The sequence below is a fragment of the Bos mutus genome, chromosome 10 (assembly GCF_027580195.1).
Source record: "Bos mutus isolate GX-2022 chromosome 10, NWIPB_WYAK_1.1, whole genome shotgun sequence".
In the NCBI taxonomy this organism is placed as follows: domain Eukaryota; kingdom Metazoa; phylum Chordata; class Mammalia; order Artiodactyla; family Bovidae; genus Bos; species Bos mutus.
The window spans coordinates 63659583-63680160 of NC_091626.1; the positions used below are offsets into that span (position 1 = coordinate 63659583).

A 20578-nucleotide genomic window follows, 5' to 3' on the forward strand; every position below is an offset into this window, starting at 1 on the left:
TACTAACAATACATTGTTTTTTTCCGGAAAAAAAAATCCCTGCAGTGTCTCTGTTTGTTTTCTAAGAGTATGGACTTAAACAAAAAAGGCTAAGTCCCCATTCCTACCTTGTCTTTAATCACTCTCCTCTTCAGAATTACCCATAGTTTAGTTTGTTAGATGTTCTTCAAGGTCATTTTTCATGCACTTAGTTAATTTAAGCATGTACATATAATTACATACCTTGCCTTTTTCATGCTACACTAATGTGCTGCATTGTGCCTTTGTTTTCATACTTAACATATGCTGAAGATCTTTTAATGTCTGTATATCTAAACTATTTATTATTATAAACTATGTTAAAATAAGATTGTGCCAATATTTAATTGACATTCAGATCACCTTATGTGTTTCTCTTTTCAGATCAAAATTGTTAAGTCTTATTTTAAAATATGTTTTATTTCTATAGGATAAATATCTAGAAATAAGTGGTTGGGTTGTAGGTTAACTTTATTCAACATTGTCCTATAATGCTAGTTTATACGCCTGTAAAAAATTATGAAAGGATCTATTTCTTCACAGTCTTACAAATATTGGATACTATCAATTGTTTTAATTTTTGCCAATTTGGTCAGCCAATTTGCCACCTGCCAAAAAAAAGACTAAAGGTATATTAATTAAGGTTGGGTTACTTTGTTATTGGTAAGGTTGAACAATTTTTCATGTATTTATATTAGCTGTTTTTTTTAATTTCTCCTTCTAGGAATTTCCCAATAATAATTCCCCCATATTTCTACTGTTGCAATTTCTTATTGATTTATAGAAGCCTTTTTATACTATAAATGCCAATTATTTGTTTGTTTTAAAAAAAGTTGCAGGTATTTTCTCCTTTTGTCTCTCCTACCTTTAGGCGGTATACAGGAAAGTCTAAAAATATTTTTTTAAATATTTCTTGTATTCAAATTTATCAACTCTTTTTTGTGACTTGTGACTATTGTGTTTACTTTAGGAATGCATCTCCCACCCCAAGTGAATAAATAGATTTTTCTCCACTCTCTACTTTTATAGTTTTTTTTTTAATGCTAGAGAAGGGAATGGCAACCCACTCCAGTATTCTTGCCTGGAGAATTCCATGGACAGAGCAGCCTGGTGGCCTACAGTCCATGGGATTGCAAAGAGTCAGACACGACCGAGTGACTAACACTTTCACTTTCACTTTTAATGCTTATCTCTTAATTGTTTTTGAGAATGATTAAAAAGAAATAGCAAATTTTTCTGACACTAACTACTAAATATCCTTTAGTATCCTATGATTTGAATTGCCACCTATTTTATACACTAAGTTCTTTTTTTACATATTGGCCCACTGCTGGCCTCCGCTCTAAATCAGGGATTGGCAAACCACAGTCTGTGGGCTAAATCCAGCCTGCTGTCTGTTTTGTAAATAAAGTTTTATTGGAACACAGCCATGCTCATTTTTTTACATATTTTCTATGGCTGCTTTCACATTACAATGGAAGAGTTGAGTAACTGCAACACAGACCATATGGCCCACAAAGCCTAAAATATTTATTTGGTCTTTTACAAAAAAAAAAAAAAAAAAAAGCCAATCCTTGCATCAGTATTATCAATAACAGGACCTCTATTGTGTATTTTGCAGCTGGATCTTCTCACTGGGTCTGTATTTTAAAAAATTCTTGGCTATTCCTTAAAAATGTGTTTGGGTGAATTTTCCATTTAATTGATTATTGATATGGTTGGGTTTAAGTCTACCAATTTTCTATTTGCTTTTTTTACTTGTCCTAGTAGTTCTTGGTCCCTTTTTTTCTTGTCTTCTTTTGAGTTTAGTAATTTTTATTATTCTATTTTATCTCTTAAGCTTTTTTTTTTTTTTAGTGGTTGTTTTAGAGTTTATGTGATATGCCTTTAGGCTATTATAATCCACCTTTAAATAATATTATATCACTTCAAGTACAGTATAGTATAAGAAACTTATAACAGTATGCTTTCATTTTTTTCCCCTGCCTGGTCTTTTTCACTATTATGGCCATACAGTTTACTTTTAATATGTGTTTTAAACCCCACACTACATCATTTTTACTTTTGCTTTAAATCATCAATGATTTTAACATTTTTCAATTATCAATTATTTTCAATTATCTTTTTAGATCTAAATGTGAAAATTTGTGTTTTATATTTAACCACATATTTACCATTTCTGGGGCTCTTCATTCTTTGTGCAGATAAAATTTTTCATCTGATATATTCTTTTTGCCCCAAAGACTTCTATTAACATTTTTTGTGCAGATTTGCTCGTATTGAATTCTTTCATCATCTGTAAGCCTGAAAAAGTTTTAGTTTCATCTTTGAAAGAGACTTTTGCTGAGTATAGACTTCTAAGTTAACAGTACTTTTCTTTCAAAATTGAAAAGGGCTTGCTTTTTATGCTTTGTTAGGAGGGCCAGAACAACCTTTAGTCTTAGAAAATACCCTTCTGAGAACTTTATAAGGTGCCCCACGTATTGCAAGGGTTTTCACTCTAGCTGGTGGGAACACACACTATTTCTGGTCCTATATAAGGAGATGGTTTAGTCCCTTTCCCACAGTGCTTCCCTCACACGTACATGCTGATCAGTGCTCAGCTGAAAGCTTGAGGGGACCCCTCTGCAAATCTCTAGAGCACACTCTTTCTCCTCCCCTTTCCTGCTTTGTACTGCTCTCTCCTTTCATACTCTGTCCAGAGTAATTCTAGTTACCTTAGCATTCCCAAATTCTCCACTCTGCCTTCTCAGGGAGACCCCTCCTCCCTCATTGTGGCTCGGAAATGCTTTCCAGGCAATAAGCTGGGGCAGTGATCAGGTTTGTCTGTTTCTCCTTTGGGGGCTTTATTCTACTGCATTATCTATTGTTGAATGTTTAAAAAACATTAACATGCCTTTGGTGGGTTTTTATCTGTTTAAGGTAAGAGGGTAAAACTGGTTCCAATTATTCCACTACGGTTAAAAAGTTTCATTTGGGATTTGATTGGAATTGATGGGAAAAATCAACACAGATTATTGAGTCTTTCCTTTTAGGAACATGATATATTAATTTATTTAGGCCTTCTTTTAATTTCTCCAGTGGATTTTATGGTCTTCCACATTTATACTGATGTTGCATTTAAAGGTCCCAGTATAGACTCCCTGACTTCTCTCTTATAGCACCTTATTAATACCCTGTAGCAAATAAGGGATAGAGTCTAAGAAGACCAGGGGCTTCTGCTTTGCAAAGAAGCTCCTACAATGACCCACTTCGTCCCATGCCTGTAGATCAGAAGAGAGCCTGTGACCTGATCTTAAGAGTTGGCTTCAATCCAGCTGACTCTTTCATGATGGCAGGTAAGGGTTGAGCAGCTTGAGAATGGAGCCTGGGGTATGCATGAGAAAACACTAGAATCATGCCTCATGCAAACCAAGGGAGAAACTTGCTTAGAGTTGCTCCATTTTGGCATGGTTTGCCTGAAGCTTGCTTCTATGCATAGTTGGGCACGAATGTACTCTGAGAAGAACCTAAGGACTGAACTTTTGGTCTACTGGTTGTGGGGTCACTCCAACTGCCTTATTTATACATTGGGCCTCTCCTTTGATAGATGGTTCCTTATGCACAGAAAATAAATCATCTCATAATATTTCTAGGATAAACAGGCATTTGTGGGCTAATTATGGAAGTTGGGGATATTTATTCTAAATATCAAACAACAAATTTAGGAGCAAACTTGGAATGTAATTCATTCCTAAGCTAGGAACTACCTCCTCCTATGAAATCCACCTCTTGCCATAATGACAGTAATAAATTGAAGAGACCTTAACTGACTACAGTTGATACCAGATGGGTAAACACCCATCCTAAATGAGTTGGTTCATTATAGCTGTGCCATGTTTATAGACTTTTGATTAATCTCTTGAGCATACATAACTCCATCACCTACATTGGCTCATAGCATCTAAGCAGGATGTTTCAGAGCACAGGCTGCTCCATTAAGTCAAAATATATGATGTAAGAATCAAAGCGTTGAGTGGAATTTAGCTTACTATTTTCATTACACCTCTGTGTGGGGATCGACTTGTACAAAGTGTCAGAAATAGTGAGGCAAATAAAACACTGACATGGAGGAGATTTTCCAATACTTTCCTGGTATTCATATAACTCCACCCTCATACTTAGACAGACAGACATACATATATAACACCCAGGGCTCTAGAATGGGGGTGCATTCAGACTTTCTGAAACGGGTTCAGTACTTCACTTAACACAGGTTCACTCCTTGACAGGTATGTTGGCAAAAAGAAATCAATGTCGCTCTCACAAAATGCAACACACCTGGACACACTGGAAACCTAACCCATTCCAAGTGGGGATCACAGTTCAGGAGCAGATAACTGGTTGGTCCATATTGCTTGGGCTTATCTATAGACCATGGGGCTGCAACCCTGATGCACATTAGCATCACTTGCGGAACTTTTAGCAGCACCATGCCCACCCCAGACCAAATCAATCAGCAGCTCTGGTCTGGGCCCCAGGCATTGTTCTCCAGGTCATTCTAATGTGCAATCAAGGCTGAGAACCACTGCTGGAGACTAGAGTAGTTGAAGCCATTGTGCCAATTTTCAAAGTATTCCTGCAGAGTAGATTTTAGTTCATCATATAAAGCAGTAATTAACTCTACAGTCCTCTCAAGATTATTGCCAAGTATGGCAAAATTGCCTCTTTCTCCAGTTTTTAGCTTTGGAGGTGACAACTCTGTGTGTGTGTGAGAGAGGGACACAGAGAGAGAGAAAATTCTGCTATTCTGCTTCCTACGCAGCTTTTGAATCTTTTCTTTTTCCTGACTGCTGCCACATTCTTAATTCAAACCCTCATCTTCTCCCTAGTCTCCACTTCTACCTGCACTGTTTCCATTATTTCTCTCAAACTCCAGACATTTGTCTCTTTCTTCATATGACCCCCTCCAGTGGCTCCCTGCTGTGCAAACACTTAAGTGTCTTCATCTGGGCATTCAAAGCCTCTCACAAGTAGGCTGAGAGGTCATTACTTGAGTTATAGGGTCCCTCGCAGGTCCCTGAATGAGCATTGCTATCTCCAGCTTCTAAGCCCTTGCCTGGACAGCTTGCACTTCACCCATTCTGCCAGAAGTCTCCATTCAAGGCTCTTCTGAATAAATCTTCTCTGCTCTTCCCACCTCCCACTCCCATCTCCGAGGTCTTCACTGTCTGTGCCAAGCAATGTCTGATTAAGCCCTATGTATATTTGGCAGATAGTGGGTGCTCAAAAAAAAAAAAAAGTTTGTGAACAAATTCCATTTATCACATTATCAAAATTGTAATTTTGTCCTTCCTATTAGATTCTGAGTTTTCTGTAAGTGGGTAACATGGTGTATGCAATAAAAAAAAAAAAAAGGCAAAGCTTTTGGAGACAAATTTAGGTTGAAAACTTTGCTCTATCACTTACTACCTTCAGGATCTTGGGCAAATTGAACCATTTCCTAGCTGCAAAATGTGGGTGACAACACCTTGAAGGGTTGTGAGGATTAGATATGTGTGTAATATCAGACACTCAGACAGTGCCCATATATTTTCTCCCCTTGCCTCCAACTTACAATTTACCAGCTATGTGCAAAGTTCATGAATGACACCCCACTGGAAAGTTTGTTTTTGTACTGTTTGCTTCAAAATGATCAAATGGCTCAATTCTACAGAAATTAAATGTTTGTTAGAAGATTTGAGACCCCTGCTCTCTCCCACCCTAGTCACCAGGGGCATATTATACCTATTACTGTATTTAATCCGCAACAGTCCTTTGAATTATTCCTGTTTTATAGCCAAGAAAGCTGGAGCAAAGACAAGACACTGGATTCTCCTTTAGGAGGTGAGCCAGGCTTTACAGAATCCTGTCTATTGACTCTTAAGCTTTGGGCTCTATGCTTTATGCAATGCTACCCTCACATTCATTCGATCCGTGAATGCATGCTTTTAAATGCAACCACTCATTTTTCTGAAACTAGAACACTCCAGTAATGACTGTTGAATGGGCAAAAGTTAAAGTAGTTACTTTAAAAAAATGAAAATAAAGAAGTAGAGACCTTTATGCTCCACACTTTGGGACTGAATAGTGGCTGACTGCCACACCCTTGAGCCTTGTTTGCTTCATCTCTAACTTGAAAAGATTAACAGTACCTGCCTTATGGGAATACGAGGATTCAATAGTTAACACACGAGCTTCTGACACACGTGGAGCAGGCTCTGGCACGCGGCAGGGCTTGGCATCAGCTATTAGCATCAACACAAGGGCTACTTTGCTCAGAATTCTATCAGGTTGTCCTTAAATGTGCTCTATTATAGGAAAGAAGAACATAAAGAGAACAGTCACTCTTGCATCATGGAGAACTCTAATAATAATTTTTAAAAAGGCACTTCAAAGACAAATAAAAAGTAACTTTATTGACTGCTAATCTTACCATGAAATCCTTATAAGAATAATTACAAAATAATGCAGTTTTTTAAACACACTTTTGGTATCATCTTAACATGATGATCCTTTCACAGAAAGGATTATTTACAATTTATGCAGATATAAAGTTCATTGTTGCAAATACAAATGCAGACGTGTAGAGGCAATATATACCAAACTGGTATACTGACTAGCAATGGATATTAACAAATGCAGAATAAATATCAGGTTTATACTTTTCCTTTATTTTTTAAAACAATTTCCAAATACAAAAATGTAGATATTCAAAAGGGATTTTCATATACATATATATAATTCTGCCGCAGTGGATCAAAAAGCAAAAATATGTCCTTAGCATGTCTCATTTTTGAAAACCCACAAGACTGTTCATAAATCCAATTAGAAAGAGGGTGTGCAAAACCACTAACGATGCTGGCAAAACCCTAAAGACCTGATTCTGTTTGAAGTAGAGAGAAAATAAAAGTATAAAGCATTATGTACTTAATTAAATATGTATTTTTTGATGTTTAAACAAGAAACACTAAGAGCTAAAGGAAATACACCACATTTATGATCTGGGCTTTTTAGGGTCAAACTTCATCAGAATTTGTCTCTTAAGCATCTATAAGAAATGGTGGATTATTTAATGACTTATAAGTAACAGTCATTAGATGATCCTTTCATACTTTCATCCTTTTATATACAAAGATTGAGATACTTTAATACATTCTGATATCTGAAACTTTGGTTCTTTCAAACATTTGATAAAAGCAAAATAATTTCCTGACTATAGCACTCTAGCATTTTTTTCCTTTTAAAGTGTCAAGTTAAACCAAGTTGACCGGCCTGTGTGTACCCACTGCCCTTTCATATCCACGGCGGGGGCGGAATGTGAGGGGCAACACAGGTAGCGCTTGTTCTCACTCGCCACGTGTTTATAATACTGACCCCCATCCACGGGGAACACTGTAGGTTCTGCTGTACCCTAAGACTATTTCTCTGTTACCTGAAAACGTAATTTTGTATAAAAATATGACTGTTTCTTTAGAAAATAATATAGTTTTTTTAATAAAACTTGGTAGATAGAAAAAATGGTATATCAAAATATGGTAAACAAATGTTGTAAATATATGAAATCATTAAAAACATCTTGTAGAAAGACATTGTGCTAAAGTACTTTCCTGAAGTGCGAGCAACACTGTTACTGTACATCTGAAGGTGAGTAAGTTCACTCTCCTGACTTGATTTTATTATATATCCTAACAGCAGTGGCAGTAACTGTCCTAAAAATGGCCTTTTCTCAAACACTAACACTTTCTATATACGTCAAAGTTAATGAAAAAGACATCCTCGGGATTGGTGGTTTTCAATCCTGTTACATCTAGCTCCATCTGGAAACTTGAAAAGAAAAGGCAATTTTCACCTGGGTCTCACCACAAGATACTGATTTAATTCATCTGAGGTGGTACCCAGACATTGTTAGTTTTTTCAAAGATCCCCAGATAATTCCATGATGCAACGAGGGTTGAGAACTATGGCAAAAGACACATGAGAAAACAGTCATTCTTGACTGTGTATCTATCAACTGATTGTCTGTAGGCATCATTCATTCAGTGACACCAAACATCATTATCCTCTGCACCAAACAAGAAAGACCATGTATGTAAGATAGACATGGGAGCTGTCTATCTTTCATAGATGAAAAGGTGGTAAGCTTCAGACACACATAAACACACAATCTTATGTATTTATATATGTATAACATATATGTATAGTTGGGGTATTTTGGTTAAGCAGAAACCAACATTACCATAATTTATTCTTGATTAAAAAAAACAAACCACCAGGTATAAACATATTCTAAGACATTTCTACAGTTTTAACAGAAACTGGTTTTGGAAACTCCACAAAATTCATTATGGCATGAACCGATCTGTTACTTGGACAAAGGACTCGGCTGAATCCTAGAGCTTTCTGGAAGAGCAGGAGAAGGACACGGCACTGACCAGTGTGAAGCAGTCACAGGCCTCACCACACCATCTTTTGGTTATTGCTTGATTCACATCTTGTTGACCTTGGGCTGCACTTCTGTGATGACGCATCTTTGGCATGCTGGAACCACGTGATTCAACCGCTTCATTCCTGTTCACTTTGGGACAGCCTCAGAGGGGTGGCAATGGCTATGACTGGGCAACTGTCCCTCTCTTAAAAAGATGAGAGCTTCTTCTCTCTCTCCTCCCTCAAACCACCAGCATTTCATGAGGGAGTGGTAGAAAAAAACATACAAGCAAACAAAGAAACACAACAACATCTTTCACATGATAAAAAAAAAAGTGATGTTACACGTAATTGAACTGGAAAACAAAACAATGAACACACACACCGCAGTCTGATATCCTGAAGGTTTGGTAACCAGTAAAGCACATTTCCTTTCAAAGGATCAGTGAACTTCCGGGCACTTGTCTTGCTGTACATTCTCTGTAGTCCTTTTCCTCCTGTGTTAATACTTAAAGTGCAACTGTCCCACGGCTTTTATTTCCATCACAACTATTATAAAGAAAGAGATATGTCTGGGGTGAAGAAAATATGGCACAAGTAATAGGTAAAGAAAGAACCCATGGCTTTCACAGCCTCTAGCAAGCAGCAGGCTGTCTGGACAGCTGCACGCAGAGGTCCTTTAAACAACAAACTCTGGAACTTCATCGTGGGTGAGATCCAGAGAGAAGTATTTGCTGGTTCTTTTGACTGGAAAAGCATCTTGGATGTTGACACACTGCTGAGCCAAGCAGCTGCTGCAATAGAGGCCTTCCTCATCCAGTTCATGGCCACACCCAAAGGTGTAACTCTGAGCAGTGTCCTGACACAGTCCTGCAATGCGCAAGAAGTCCTTCTGGTAAAGTCTGATGTCATCAAGGCTCAAGCTATGTCGATCGGTGGAGGTCTTTGGTTTTCGACATATTGTCTACAAAACAAGGGAAGGTTGAAACGACTTTAAGAGTATAGACTAATGTGAAAGTTCATCACTCTGTGTACTGCACAGAGAAAAGATGCCAAATCAGAAAATGTTAAGGAATCCTTAGCTGTTAGAGGGTGGCTTCCAATCTGTGGTTTCTGGGCCCTGAAGCCCTGTGAGGAAAAAATGCTACCACCACCAATAATAGTAGCTAACATCTCCTGAGCCATTATTATGTGCTGCTGCTGCTAAGTTGCTTCAGTCGTGTCCGACTCTGTGCGACCCCATAGACTGGCAGCCCACCAGGCTCCCCCGTCCCTGGGATTCTCCAGGCAAGAACACTGGAGTGGGTTGCCATTTCCTTCTCCAATGCATGAAAGTGAAAAGTGAAAGTGAAGGTGCTCAGTCGTGTCCGACTCTTAGCAACCCCATGGACTGCAGCCCACCAGGCTCCTCCATCCATGGGATTTTCCAGGCAAGAGTACTGGGGTGGAGTGCCATTGCCTTCTCCATTATCATGTGCTAGGCCCTAGGAACTCAGTGACCTTCCCCACCCACTCCCTAGAAGAATAACCCAAGGCTCAGAGAAGTCAATGCAACATGAATCCAACTGTCTCCAGCATCTCAGAAACCGAGCAGTTCTCCTAAAATCAGGTTGCACGGGTAAAGGTACTGTTTCTTTGCTTTTCCATGAGGCTATGGCAATTAGGCATAGCAACACTCTTGTGATGAGGTCTGTTATTCTTTTAATACGAGATGGGAAAACAAACCAATTATTATGCAAGAAACACAATTTAAAACACTATTTTTTTAAAAAACTAGAATTCTTGGGTAGAAAAATAACATGAAGTGTTCTTGGTGTAGAAAAGGTTGGGAGGCAGCCCCAGGATGAAGAGGTGGCTCCTAAACAGTGCAAGAGGCTGTACTCTACCAAATGCTGCACACAGCAGGTTACAGACTTTCCAAACTCATTATCCCAAGAGGTGGTACTGGCTGCAAATATAAGCAGGTTAAAAAATGGTTCCAATAATTACATGAATAGAAAATCCTTAATGGGTTACTTATGGAAACGAGCCATTACAGCTCTAACCTACTTTTGCTGCTGAAACCACAAAGGCTAGCTTTGTTAGAATAAGATATCACTTTTGCTACCAGCAGAAGAGAACAGAGTCTGAGCTCAACAACATTTTACTTGGAATTGCCATATCTGAGAGCCCCCCAAAGATGATGATCCTCGTACTGATGGTGTCTTCTGAGGATCCACCAAGACTTTCACACAGAATTCATCAGGTCATCGCCACAAAGCATCAAGGCAGGCACCCATCTCCCCATCTCCTGAGTGTAGAATCTGATCCTTAGCTGTACCCCACAAATGTTCATGTACAGTTAAGAGCAAACATCGAGTGGCAGGGGTGGGGTGCAAACTGAGGCAGTTTGACCCTGGAGCTTGTACTCCTAATCATCATGCTACATGTACAGCTACAAATACCACTTATTGGAAGTGCTAGAAGAATATTTCATAAAATGTCACTTTCATATTATGGCTACTGAAATGGAAGGAAAAAAAAAGACAAAAGTTAATAAGGGAAGAAAGAGAAAAATATAAAAGGCAAAGACTGTCAGATACAAGAGAAAGAAAGAAAAAAGAGGGAAGATAATAGAGTGAAGAAAACAAGAGACCCACAGAGCACCCAAGACAGACAGCATATAAGGAGAGAGAAAGAGAGTGGTCAGAAGTCAGAAGTGAGTATCAGTTGTAGATTCCATCCAAATCCTGCAACAATGAGTTTCAGAGTATTTTAATTTGTCTGTATCTTCTGATAGCTTAATCGTCTAACCAGTGATTATGGGTTATCAAACACACTAGCTTAGCACAGTTTGAAAATTCAAACTGAATAGAATAATTAAGAGTGTGGAAACACTTCTGTCACAACATACCTGACAAGAAAATTACTCTCCCAGTTGTTGAGATCAACACACACACACACACACAGAGTTAACCTGAAACCTAAAGACCAGAGGCTTCTCACCCATATGAAGTATGAAACAAAGTACACAGTTCATCCAAATAAAAATCCCAAAGAGAAATGGAACTAGCAAATAAATGGAAATAAATTCAGACTAAAACTGGAAAGTATGTATCTACTAGGAATCATTTCCTGAAGGTTTTAAATTTCTGCTCATTTACATAATTATAAATGCAAGCCCCTATTTAAAACTGTCTATAACTTCAGCTCCTGATTTAAGTTTTTCAACTCCTCCCGTACCTGTGGAAGAGAATCGGTGCTCTGGCCACGCAGTTTGACTACCGTTTCTGAGGAGCTGGAGGTGGAAGAACCGATTTCTTTCACAATCAATCCTAAAGTAAAACACAGAGGAAAAACCAGTGAAGACCTCAAATTATTCATCCTTCTTGCCACGCATCTGACATGAACTACTGTGTGCTTGTGCTCAGTCACTTCAGTCACGTCTGGCTCTTTGTGACCCTATGGACTGTAGCCCGCCAGGCTCCTCTGTCCATGGGGATTCTCCAGGCAAGAATACTGGAGTGGGTTGCTGTGCCCTTCTCCAGGGGATCTTCCCGACACAGGGATTGAACGGGGTCTTCTGCGTCTTCTGCAATGTAGGCAGATTCCTTACCGCTGAGCGACCCTACTACCAAGAACTAAAGTGCAAATATTAGCCAGTGCTGATGAATCTCCCTCCCTGTGGCCCTTTGGTGGCTGACGACAGGCATGGATCACAACCACTCCTTGTGTTGCAGGGAGTGGTGAGATCCATGAGGGGTTAGAGCATGGCATGGAGGTTAAAACTGCATTCTCTAAAACAAACTTCTAATTAAGCTGTTTAGGATGCAGTTAGAAACAAAAACAAAGGCGGAGGTGAAAGTGGTTTCTTTACTGTATCACTAAAGCTCCCCTACTCTCCATACAACACTGACTTTGAATATAACTCTCTGAACAGTGACACAGCCTCTAGGTTTGGTTCTGCTTAAATGAGCAGTGGGTAAATGGGCAGAAACTGGGTCCAGGCAAGTAAGGACTGTGTGTCCTGGCCAGTGTCCTCTTACAAATGTGGTTGAGCACAGCACCCATCCAACTGAAGAGCAAATGCCCACCAAGGGCAAGGTCCAGGGCCTGCATATGGAACACACTCCGTTCCAGAGGTTCCTCTGGGAAGATGGGGCCACTGCACAGGCCTCCTGCGTCAGGTTTTACTGGCCTGACACCAAAAATGGGAGGCTACAGTAAGAAGTCAGCTCTGGACCTCTGAGATCACCAGAGCCCCTTGTCACTGAGGGCTCAGGGGGCCTGATGGTATTTTAGAAACAGAAATCCAGGGCTAAAACTTTCCTAAGGGACTGTGGCATAGGAATAAAGCATCCAGAAAAAATGTTTAAGGAGGTAAAACTGTCAACAAGAACTGGCGATGTAAGTGAAAACCACTCATGTTTCTTGCAAACAGATGGAGCAAGTGAAGGTCAAGCCCCAGAGCCTTAAGGCTAAATGGCTTAAGTACATTTCCACCTGATAAAGAAAAGAACCTTGGGTAAGTAATATGATTTTTATTCAGCCACTGCTAGTAATCCATAGAAATGACTTTTTGTATTCTATCTCTTTAAAAGGGTCTCATGATAATTCAGTGTCTGGCATGTATTAAGTGTTTGATGATTAGTTCAATTAAAAAATGATATATGTACATTCCTTGGCTTATATGTAGACAGTTTATTCTCAGATGACAGTCATGTTTTTGGGGTTGGTACCAACTGCCTGAGCAGAAGATCTTTCTCTAGAAAGCTCATAATCTTTTAAAAAGCATTAAACTTAAAAAAAAAATTTACTTATTTTTGGCTGTGCTGGGTCTTTGCTATTTTGTGCAGGGTTTCTCTAGTTGTGTAGAGAGGGGTATTGTCAAGTTGTGGTGTGTGGGCTTCTCACTGCAGTAGTTTTTCTTGTTGCACAGAACGGGCTCTACGGTGCACAGGCTTAGCTGCCCTGCGGCATGTGGGCTCTTAGTTCCCAGACCAGGGATATAACTCGTGTCAATCGGCGGGTTCTTAACCACTGGACCACCAGGGAAGTCCCAGCATTAAACTTCTGAGTGAATCTTCACAGGAAGAAGATGCGGACTAGGGCACTGGCTGGCACTTGGTATGCTTCCTTTTGGATTTCCTTGTAAACTGCCCGTGTGTGTGTGTTAGTCACTCAGTCGTGTCTGACTCTTTGCGACCCCATGCACGATAGCCTGCTAGGTTCCTCTGTCCATGGAATTCTCCAGGCAAGAATACTGGAACAGGTAGCCATTTCCTTCTCCAGGGGATCTTCCTAATGCAGAGATTGAACACAGGTCTCCTGCATATACAGGTGGATTCTTTACTGTTTGAGCTACGAGGGGAGCCCAAATGTGCCCTGGTTGCCTGTAAATCACCTGCTCTGAAACCCAGAACCAGCACTAGAAAACTCAGCATCAAGCCTGATGATCAGAACATTGAACTAGCTCCTGCCAACTTCCACAAGAGTGAAGGATAGAGCAGTACACTCCATCACCACTCAATCTTAGCTCTGTGTATTTAAAACAATGTTTAAAGGCTCAGATTATAGAGATTTGGGCAAACTAGGATGAGGCAAGGAAGAAAATAAAAACATCCATAACCCCATTATCCAGCAAAAAGGTTACTAATATTTTTATCATATATGTATAAACATTTTTATAATTTGAGATCATGCTATTTAAACAATTTATACTGTTTTTCTTACCTATGTTTCTTATATTATTAAGTATCCTCTGAAAGAAAATCTCATTATTGAATGGCTATATAATATTCCACTTTAATGAACAGAACATAACTTTACTCATTGTTAAACTTTAGTTTCTTTTTTCTTTTTGCTATTATATTTGACATTTCAATACACATTTTTTATATATAAATCTTTTCAAAAGCCATCTTATTTAAATTTTAAACAAATTTAATTTCTATTTAAAATTACAAAATTAATTTATAAAAATCAAACAGAAATAAAAAAAATAGAAAGTAAAAGTCTGCTTGCCTCATCTCTCCTTCCCAGAGGCCCACTTTAGACAATTTTCTTTACACAAACACACACACAGAGTGAGTGATGACATGCTCTCTATACAGCTATAATATGCATATATATATTAAAACATTTTTAAGGAAAAAAATTAAACATAATAAAGTAAATGGACAAAAAGGGGCAAAGTTTGGTACAAGACTAGAGCAATCAGCCTCTTGGGTCTTTGTTGCTCAGAGTGATTCTCAGCAATCATGGGCAGGTCTGTTTCTGGCTAAGCTTCTGAAGGCCATGGTTCTGCTAGGTTAGCAAGTGGAATTCTGTCATCAAAGGTTCCTCTTACTCTTTAGAGAGCTGCCAGAATGACAAAGACTGTGTCTGTTAACCTTTTCATCACTAATTCCCTGCCCCTGATGCGTGGCAGAGGATCACAATCAGAGGTTGTGGGTCATGACAGGCCAATGCCAGGTCACTCCAGTCGAAGGAGGATCTCTCACTGAAGCAGTGCTTTCAGCGGCAAGACACTTAGCACTGAAGTCATTTCGACAGCTGGCTCCTAAGGCATTTTCTTTATAGAACAGAGACTAATTCATGACATGTGACAAAAGCAATTACAAGTCTGAGGTTTTTTTTTAAAAAAAACTACTTTTTTTTTTTATAAGATGACAACTTTCATTTGAGAGAAATATATATATTATTATATAACTCTATAAAAGGGTTATAATGAATACATTTAAAGATGTCATCAAACATAGAATTTAAGAGTTTTTTTACGCCAACCTTTTTTTAACGCTTTTTCTCCAGATTCCTACATTCTATATGATATAGTGTGTGTGTGTGTGCACGCTCAGTTGTGTCCAACTCTTCTGTGACCTCCATAGACTGAAGCCTGCCAGGCTCCTCTGTCCATGAGATTTTCCAGGTAAGAGTAATGGAGCGGGTTGCTATTTCCTCTTCCAGGGGATCTTCCTGACCCATGGATCGGACCCACATCTCTTATGTCTCCTGCACTGGCAGGCAGATCTTTACCAACTGTGCCACCTGGGAAGTCCGTATAAAATAGAATGGGGGAAACCAAAACAAAGTAAACCTGGAGAGCTGACTGCTGCTTTTCTCCACCCAGCATTTGTCCTCTCTAATCCATGGGTTTTCTTGTCTATGGAAAGGAGGAGGCCAGTTTGAAGGGTCTCCAAGCCTCTTAACAGATAAATCACATAACTCTCTGATTATCATTTAAAAGAGCAAAGAGGGAAAGATAAAACCCAATTACACAGCTTTGTCCAAAGCCTGAGGTAGAGGATGCTAATTCCAGTGCTGAGTGCTTCTCCAGCTTCCCTTTCCTTTCCCTCCACAGAAGGCACTCGGTCCCACAGTCTGTGACACTGATGTGCAGCCCCCAACCCAACCCTTCTATTTTCCTGGTCGCCTGCTTCCCAGTCCAGGACCACTCCCTGGGTAAGGAGAGGTCCCTTCTGCGGGAGCTCACCAGAGTGTCCGTTCAGCTTCCGTGACAGGAGCATGTCCTCTGTGATATAGATGCACATGTCTGGGCTGACTTCCAAGGACTCTTCATTCATCTGTTCCAGGTCTCTGGGGTCATCAACCAACATCTCTATTTCTGAAGAAGGGAAAGACATTTAGTGACACAAAGGAAATGGTTACCATTCACAGCCACACCTTGAGGGAGGTTATGCAATTATTTACATGTAAAAATAAATTTGCTAATGAGACTCTACAATAGGAAATTCCAGTGACAATTCTCGACTAGATCCTGCTTCTCTTTTTCTCAGGACTGTTGTGTTATCTACATGTCTGCTAATGCCATGATCTGACTATCAATTATTCTTTCTCTTTAAGAAAAACTGTACTAGCATGCTGTGATGACAAAGGGCCAGCGGAGGCTGATGGGTCGTTTGGCTCATGCCAAAGCAGACTGTTGACAAAGACAGAATGAATAGTGCATGAAGCTCTCCGTCTCCCACATCTGCCATCTCTTGGAGCATTTAACAATGAGATTTGAGATCCACATGAATTCTATAGTAAGCACACATATGTTTTTCAGTTTTCCTCAATGGAATCAGTATATCTTTCCCCCAAACTTGAATGCTACAGCAATTATTTGAAACAGAAAAACAATAAAAAAGATGCACCCAAATGCTGATACAGGCTATAGATCTCATCTTATCTCCTTAACCCAGGGTGAAGCAGCCAATGCTGTGTTGCTCTCTTCTCTATTACGACATCAATCCTATGGAACCAACACTGGGGAAGCACTGGGAAAGAAAAAGCAGAAGGGGCCCTGACGATGGGTCAGCACCGTTAGCTTGGAGGGCCTGGGGGGCAGGTTACCATCATCCTGCGAATCCTCCTCCAGCCGGTCCTTGCCGCCACTCTCCACCCCGGAGGTGTGGGAGCTGCCGTGGCTGGTCATGGAGCTGCAGGTTTTCAGCTTGTGGTGGATGGCACTGCCAGGGTAGGCGTCCTCAGGGCCCGCATCCCGGGCCTTGGTGTCGGCCTCGATGCCCGAGGTGTGGGAGCTGCTGTGGCTGGCGGTCGAGTGACGGGACAGGCGCTTGTGCTTCATGCTGCCGGCGCTGCTCCCGCTGGCCCGTGACCGCTTCTCCAGCTGGTCCATGTCGAGGTCCAGGTTGTCGCTGATGTAAGACTCCCGGTACTGCTTCTTCTCTGTGTGGTGAGGAACACAGCTCGTCATTACAGTCAACCAAGGCAGGAGGAATGGCTGGTTAGCCCAGGGCAGGCATCAGACCACGAACGAGTACAATTTCACATTCAGAAGTGAGTGACTGGAAAGTGCTGATAATTCTGATAGGAACTCTATGTAAGAAGACTGCAAAATGAATAAAACCCAGTACAATAGATCTGAGGCAGGTATTTGACTACTTGAAGACTTTTAAAGTTTCAAACACTGCAGAAGAATGCTACTCAATGTGGATGAAAAGACCACTTCTTGTCTGAAAACTGTTATTTGTCCACAATGGAATAAGTTTAGGAATTGAGAATAAACATTTAGAAACTTTCAGAGCGATCTGATATTGCCAGGACATCCACTAATGAGACTTTGAACTTTGCAAAAGTATCAGTGCATGGTGGATTAGAAGTTTTGAAAAATCTGGTTCTTCCCCACAGATAATTTCCGAAACTCTGCTACAGAAATGGTTTCATAAGTACACTTATACTAACTGCCTTTCATTTGATTTGTTCATCTGTTCAGTTTGGTCCATTGTTAACTTAGCTCTAACTGTTGAAGACAATTTAAAATAAAACTATTTTTCTGAGAATTTCTTTCAAAAAATTCCAGAACTGAGATTTTCACAGATTAAGATTGCTTTTCTCCATTTAGGCTGAACTAATGAGACTTCACGATCTATTAAGAAAACATAGTAATCACTCTGGTTTGATGATATATACCCACTTAGCCTCTGACTGATAAAACTGTTATTTAACAAGTTGGTACAGATCTTTAATGCAGACAAAGACACAATACTGGAAAGTCCCTTTTATCAAATGCTAAACTAACTATTACATAAAGGCACAAACTTACAACTGGGCTACAGGTATACAACTGATATGCTATGCTATGCTAAGTCACTTCAGTCGTTGCCAACTCTGTGCGACCCCATAGATGGCAGCCCACCAGGCTCCCCCGTCCCTGGGATTCTCCAGGCAAGGACACTAGAGTGGGTTGCCATTTCCTTCTCCAATGCATAAAGTGAAAAGTGAAAGTGAAGTCACTCAGCCATGTCCGACTCTTAGCAACCCCATGGACTGCAGCCCACCAGGCTCCTCCGTCCATGGGATTTTCCAGGCAAGAGTACTGGAGTGGGGTGCCATTGCCTTCTCCAATACAACTGATACAAACACACTATTTTTGTGCTTGAGGTCAGAAATTTAAAACAAAGAAAGAGCCTTGTATTTTTAAAACTTATGAGAAATAACACATCAAAACAACGTTAAAAAGGAAGAGTGCACTTGGGGAATGTTGAATTGATACTATTTCAGAAACTGTTAACTAAACCAGACTGGGTTCTCAAGGGTCTGCTAATGGATTTGTCTTGTCTCTTGGTTAAGTAAAAATACGTGTACTCTTGATGTCTGAATCCAGCCTGAAGTATAATCACCACAGGCTTCCCCAGAGAAGAAAGGAACATCAGCAGAAAGAGAAGATATGTACTCCAGGATGCAAAATGGCAACAATGCTTGGAGACGATGGTGTGTACACTTCTGGGCTCCAGCCTATTTATTTTACTTCTAAGGACTCAAGCTGAAGCAAAGAGGTGTGTGCAGCCATACTCACAGTGAGGCAGAATGGAACCAGATATCAGGGCCTAACCACACATCACTGCTACAAAAGTACATCCATCTACAGCCCATCTTTTTAGGGCTAGGCTGGGTTCTAATGAGTCCTATTTTCTAAGAAAGCAGGAGTTGAGATGAAGAGCTAAAAGGGGTTTGCAAAATTCCCATATGCTTTCTATTTGTTGTAGTTTTAATGCAATAGGCACATGGCCCTTGGAAGGGTAAAAAAAAAAAAAAAAAAAAAAAAAGTCCTAAGCCCTAAGACAACTGATAACAGCGGCTCTAATAATTAAAAAAAAACTTTTCTGTATCTTTAAAAAGAGCCCTTTTACTCCCAAATTTCTGACAGATTTGGAGTAAACTAGTTATTCTATACTCACACACATAGTTACTAGAAAACAAGTACTTTGCCAACCTGTCTTCTAGCTAATAAGAGCCTAGCCTGAATTACTTCGTGTCAACATGTCAGCACAGCCTTGGTGCTCCACGTGCCGGCTTCTGCTCCTGTCATCGTGCTTTTCATCTCTTAGACCTTCTGCAAACATTTAAGGAGTTTCACACCGATCAGTTACAAAATGAGGAAAATGTTGAAATAATTTTGAAATTTATTTTAAGAAATACAAAATGCAACCGCTCACCCTCTAGTAATCACTGGTGTCAACAATGCAATCATCTGTTGTAAAAGCCCACAGAACACCAAACTTTTCGTGTTGTTTTGGACCATAATGCAAGTCAATGCACCCTCTTGACACAAAACCTAAGAATAAGCCCTAGCTATCGAGTAAAACTGAGTTGAAAAAAGATTTTAATGACAGAAAGCATTTTTTATCCATCTCTTTTTAAACAATAGGATTCTTGTGATCATTTTTACTACAAAATGCAAAAATAGTGTTTCAGACAAGGTGACACTAGATGAAATCTAATTAAGAAAAATACAGATTCTTTTCACGCTGTGACTTTGGCTAATGTTAATAGCTTTTTTTTGTTGTTTAAAATGTTGCAATCCTTAAGTGTGGGTGAAATAACTGAATTCAGGCCAAGGTTAATCCAAAAGAACTTAGTTTCAGGTTTTCTTCAGATCTGCAGGGATTTCTAAGCAGAAGAAAGTAAAGATAGGGAAGAAAAAAAAAAGCCATATCTGCAAAATGTATCTACGCATACCCACATCAAAGATCCAATCTGCATCACTGTCAATCTCACTGCCCCATTCACATAAGCCCTCACATGCACGTGATAACAAAGCCCTCCCCTAAGAACTCAACATTCTTTGTAATTTTTCTTTAGAACCTATAGGGGAGGTTCATTAATTCTTTCAGGGTACAAGGGGCTCACATTACAGTCACCTAAACAAGAATTTACTAAAATGCTGTGGGCAGAGAGCTGCTGGAATAAATGAATTTCCCAAAGTTGCGAGTTGGCCATTCAGGAATGAAGCCAACTTGGCAAATGATGGGCTCTGCACCTAAGTCACCTATTCTCACAAGCTTTCCTGGTGCTTCTGCCCATTTAAATTCCTAATCTTCATGTCAGCGTCAGACAGATACATGCACTTGTTATACTGATAAGTCATCATGGGGAAGAACTGGCAGTCTGGCAGCAGGGGAAGCCAATACACTAGACAGTGAGACTAATTCTCTCCAAAGACAAATGCAGTTTGGTGGCAGACAGTGGAAAATGATTCATGTTCTAATTGCTACTTAAATTACAATGGCATCTCCAAACTGGGCCTCATTTAAATTGAGAGGCAGCTTTTGAGAAACATCCATCAGATTGTGTTTAAACCTCTATAAGGATTTTTGTTTGTTAAGAGAGG

General features: G+C 39.8%; 1 protein-coding gene across 2 annotated transcripts in view; it reads right to left on the reverse strand.

Annotated features, from left to right (window-relative positions):
* Positions 1-6428: 6428 nt before the first annotated feature.
* FRMD6 (FERM domain containing 6) overlaps positions 6429-20578 on the reverse strand; it is an 87705-nt gene continuing 73555 nt past the window's right edge. For both annotated transcript variants that reach the window (XM_070378083.1, XM_070378082.1), the window contains exons 11-14: positions 16798-17133; positions 15935-16066; positions 11686-11777; positions 6429-9427 (exon numbers count right to left, since the gene is read on the reverse strand). In XM_070378083.1, the coding sequence (XP_070234184.1) occupies positions 9143-9427; positions 11686-11777; positions 15935-16066; positions 16798-17133 (845 nt within the window). In that variant the 3' untranslated portion in view covers positions 6429-9142. The remainder of the gene's footprint in view (positions 9428-11685; positions 11778-15934; positions 16067-16797; positions 17134-20578) is intronic.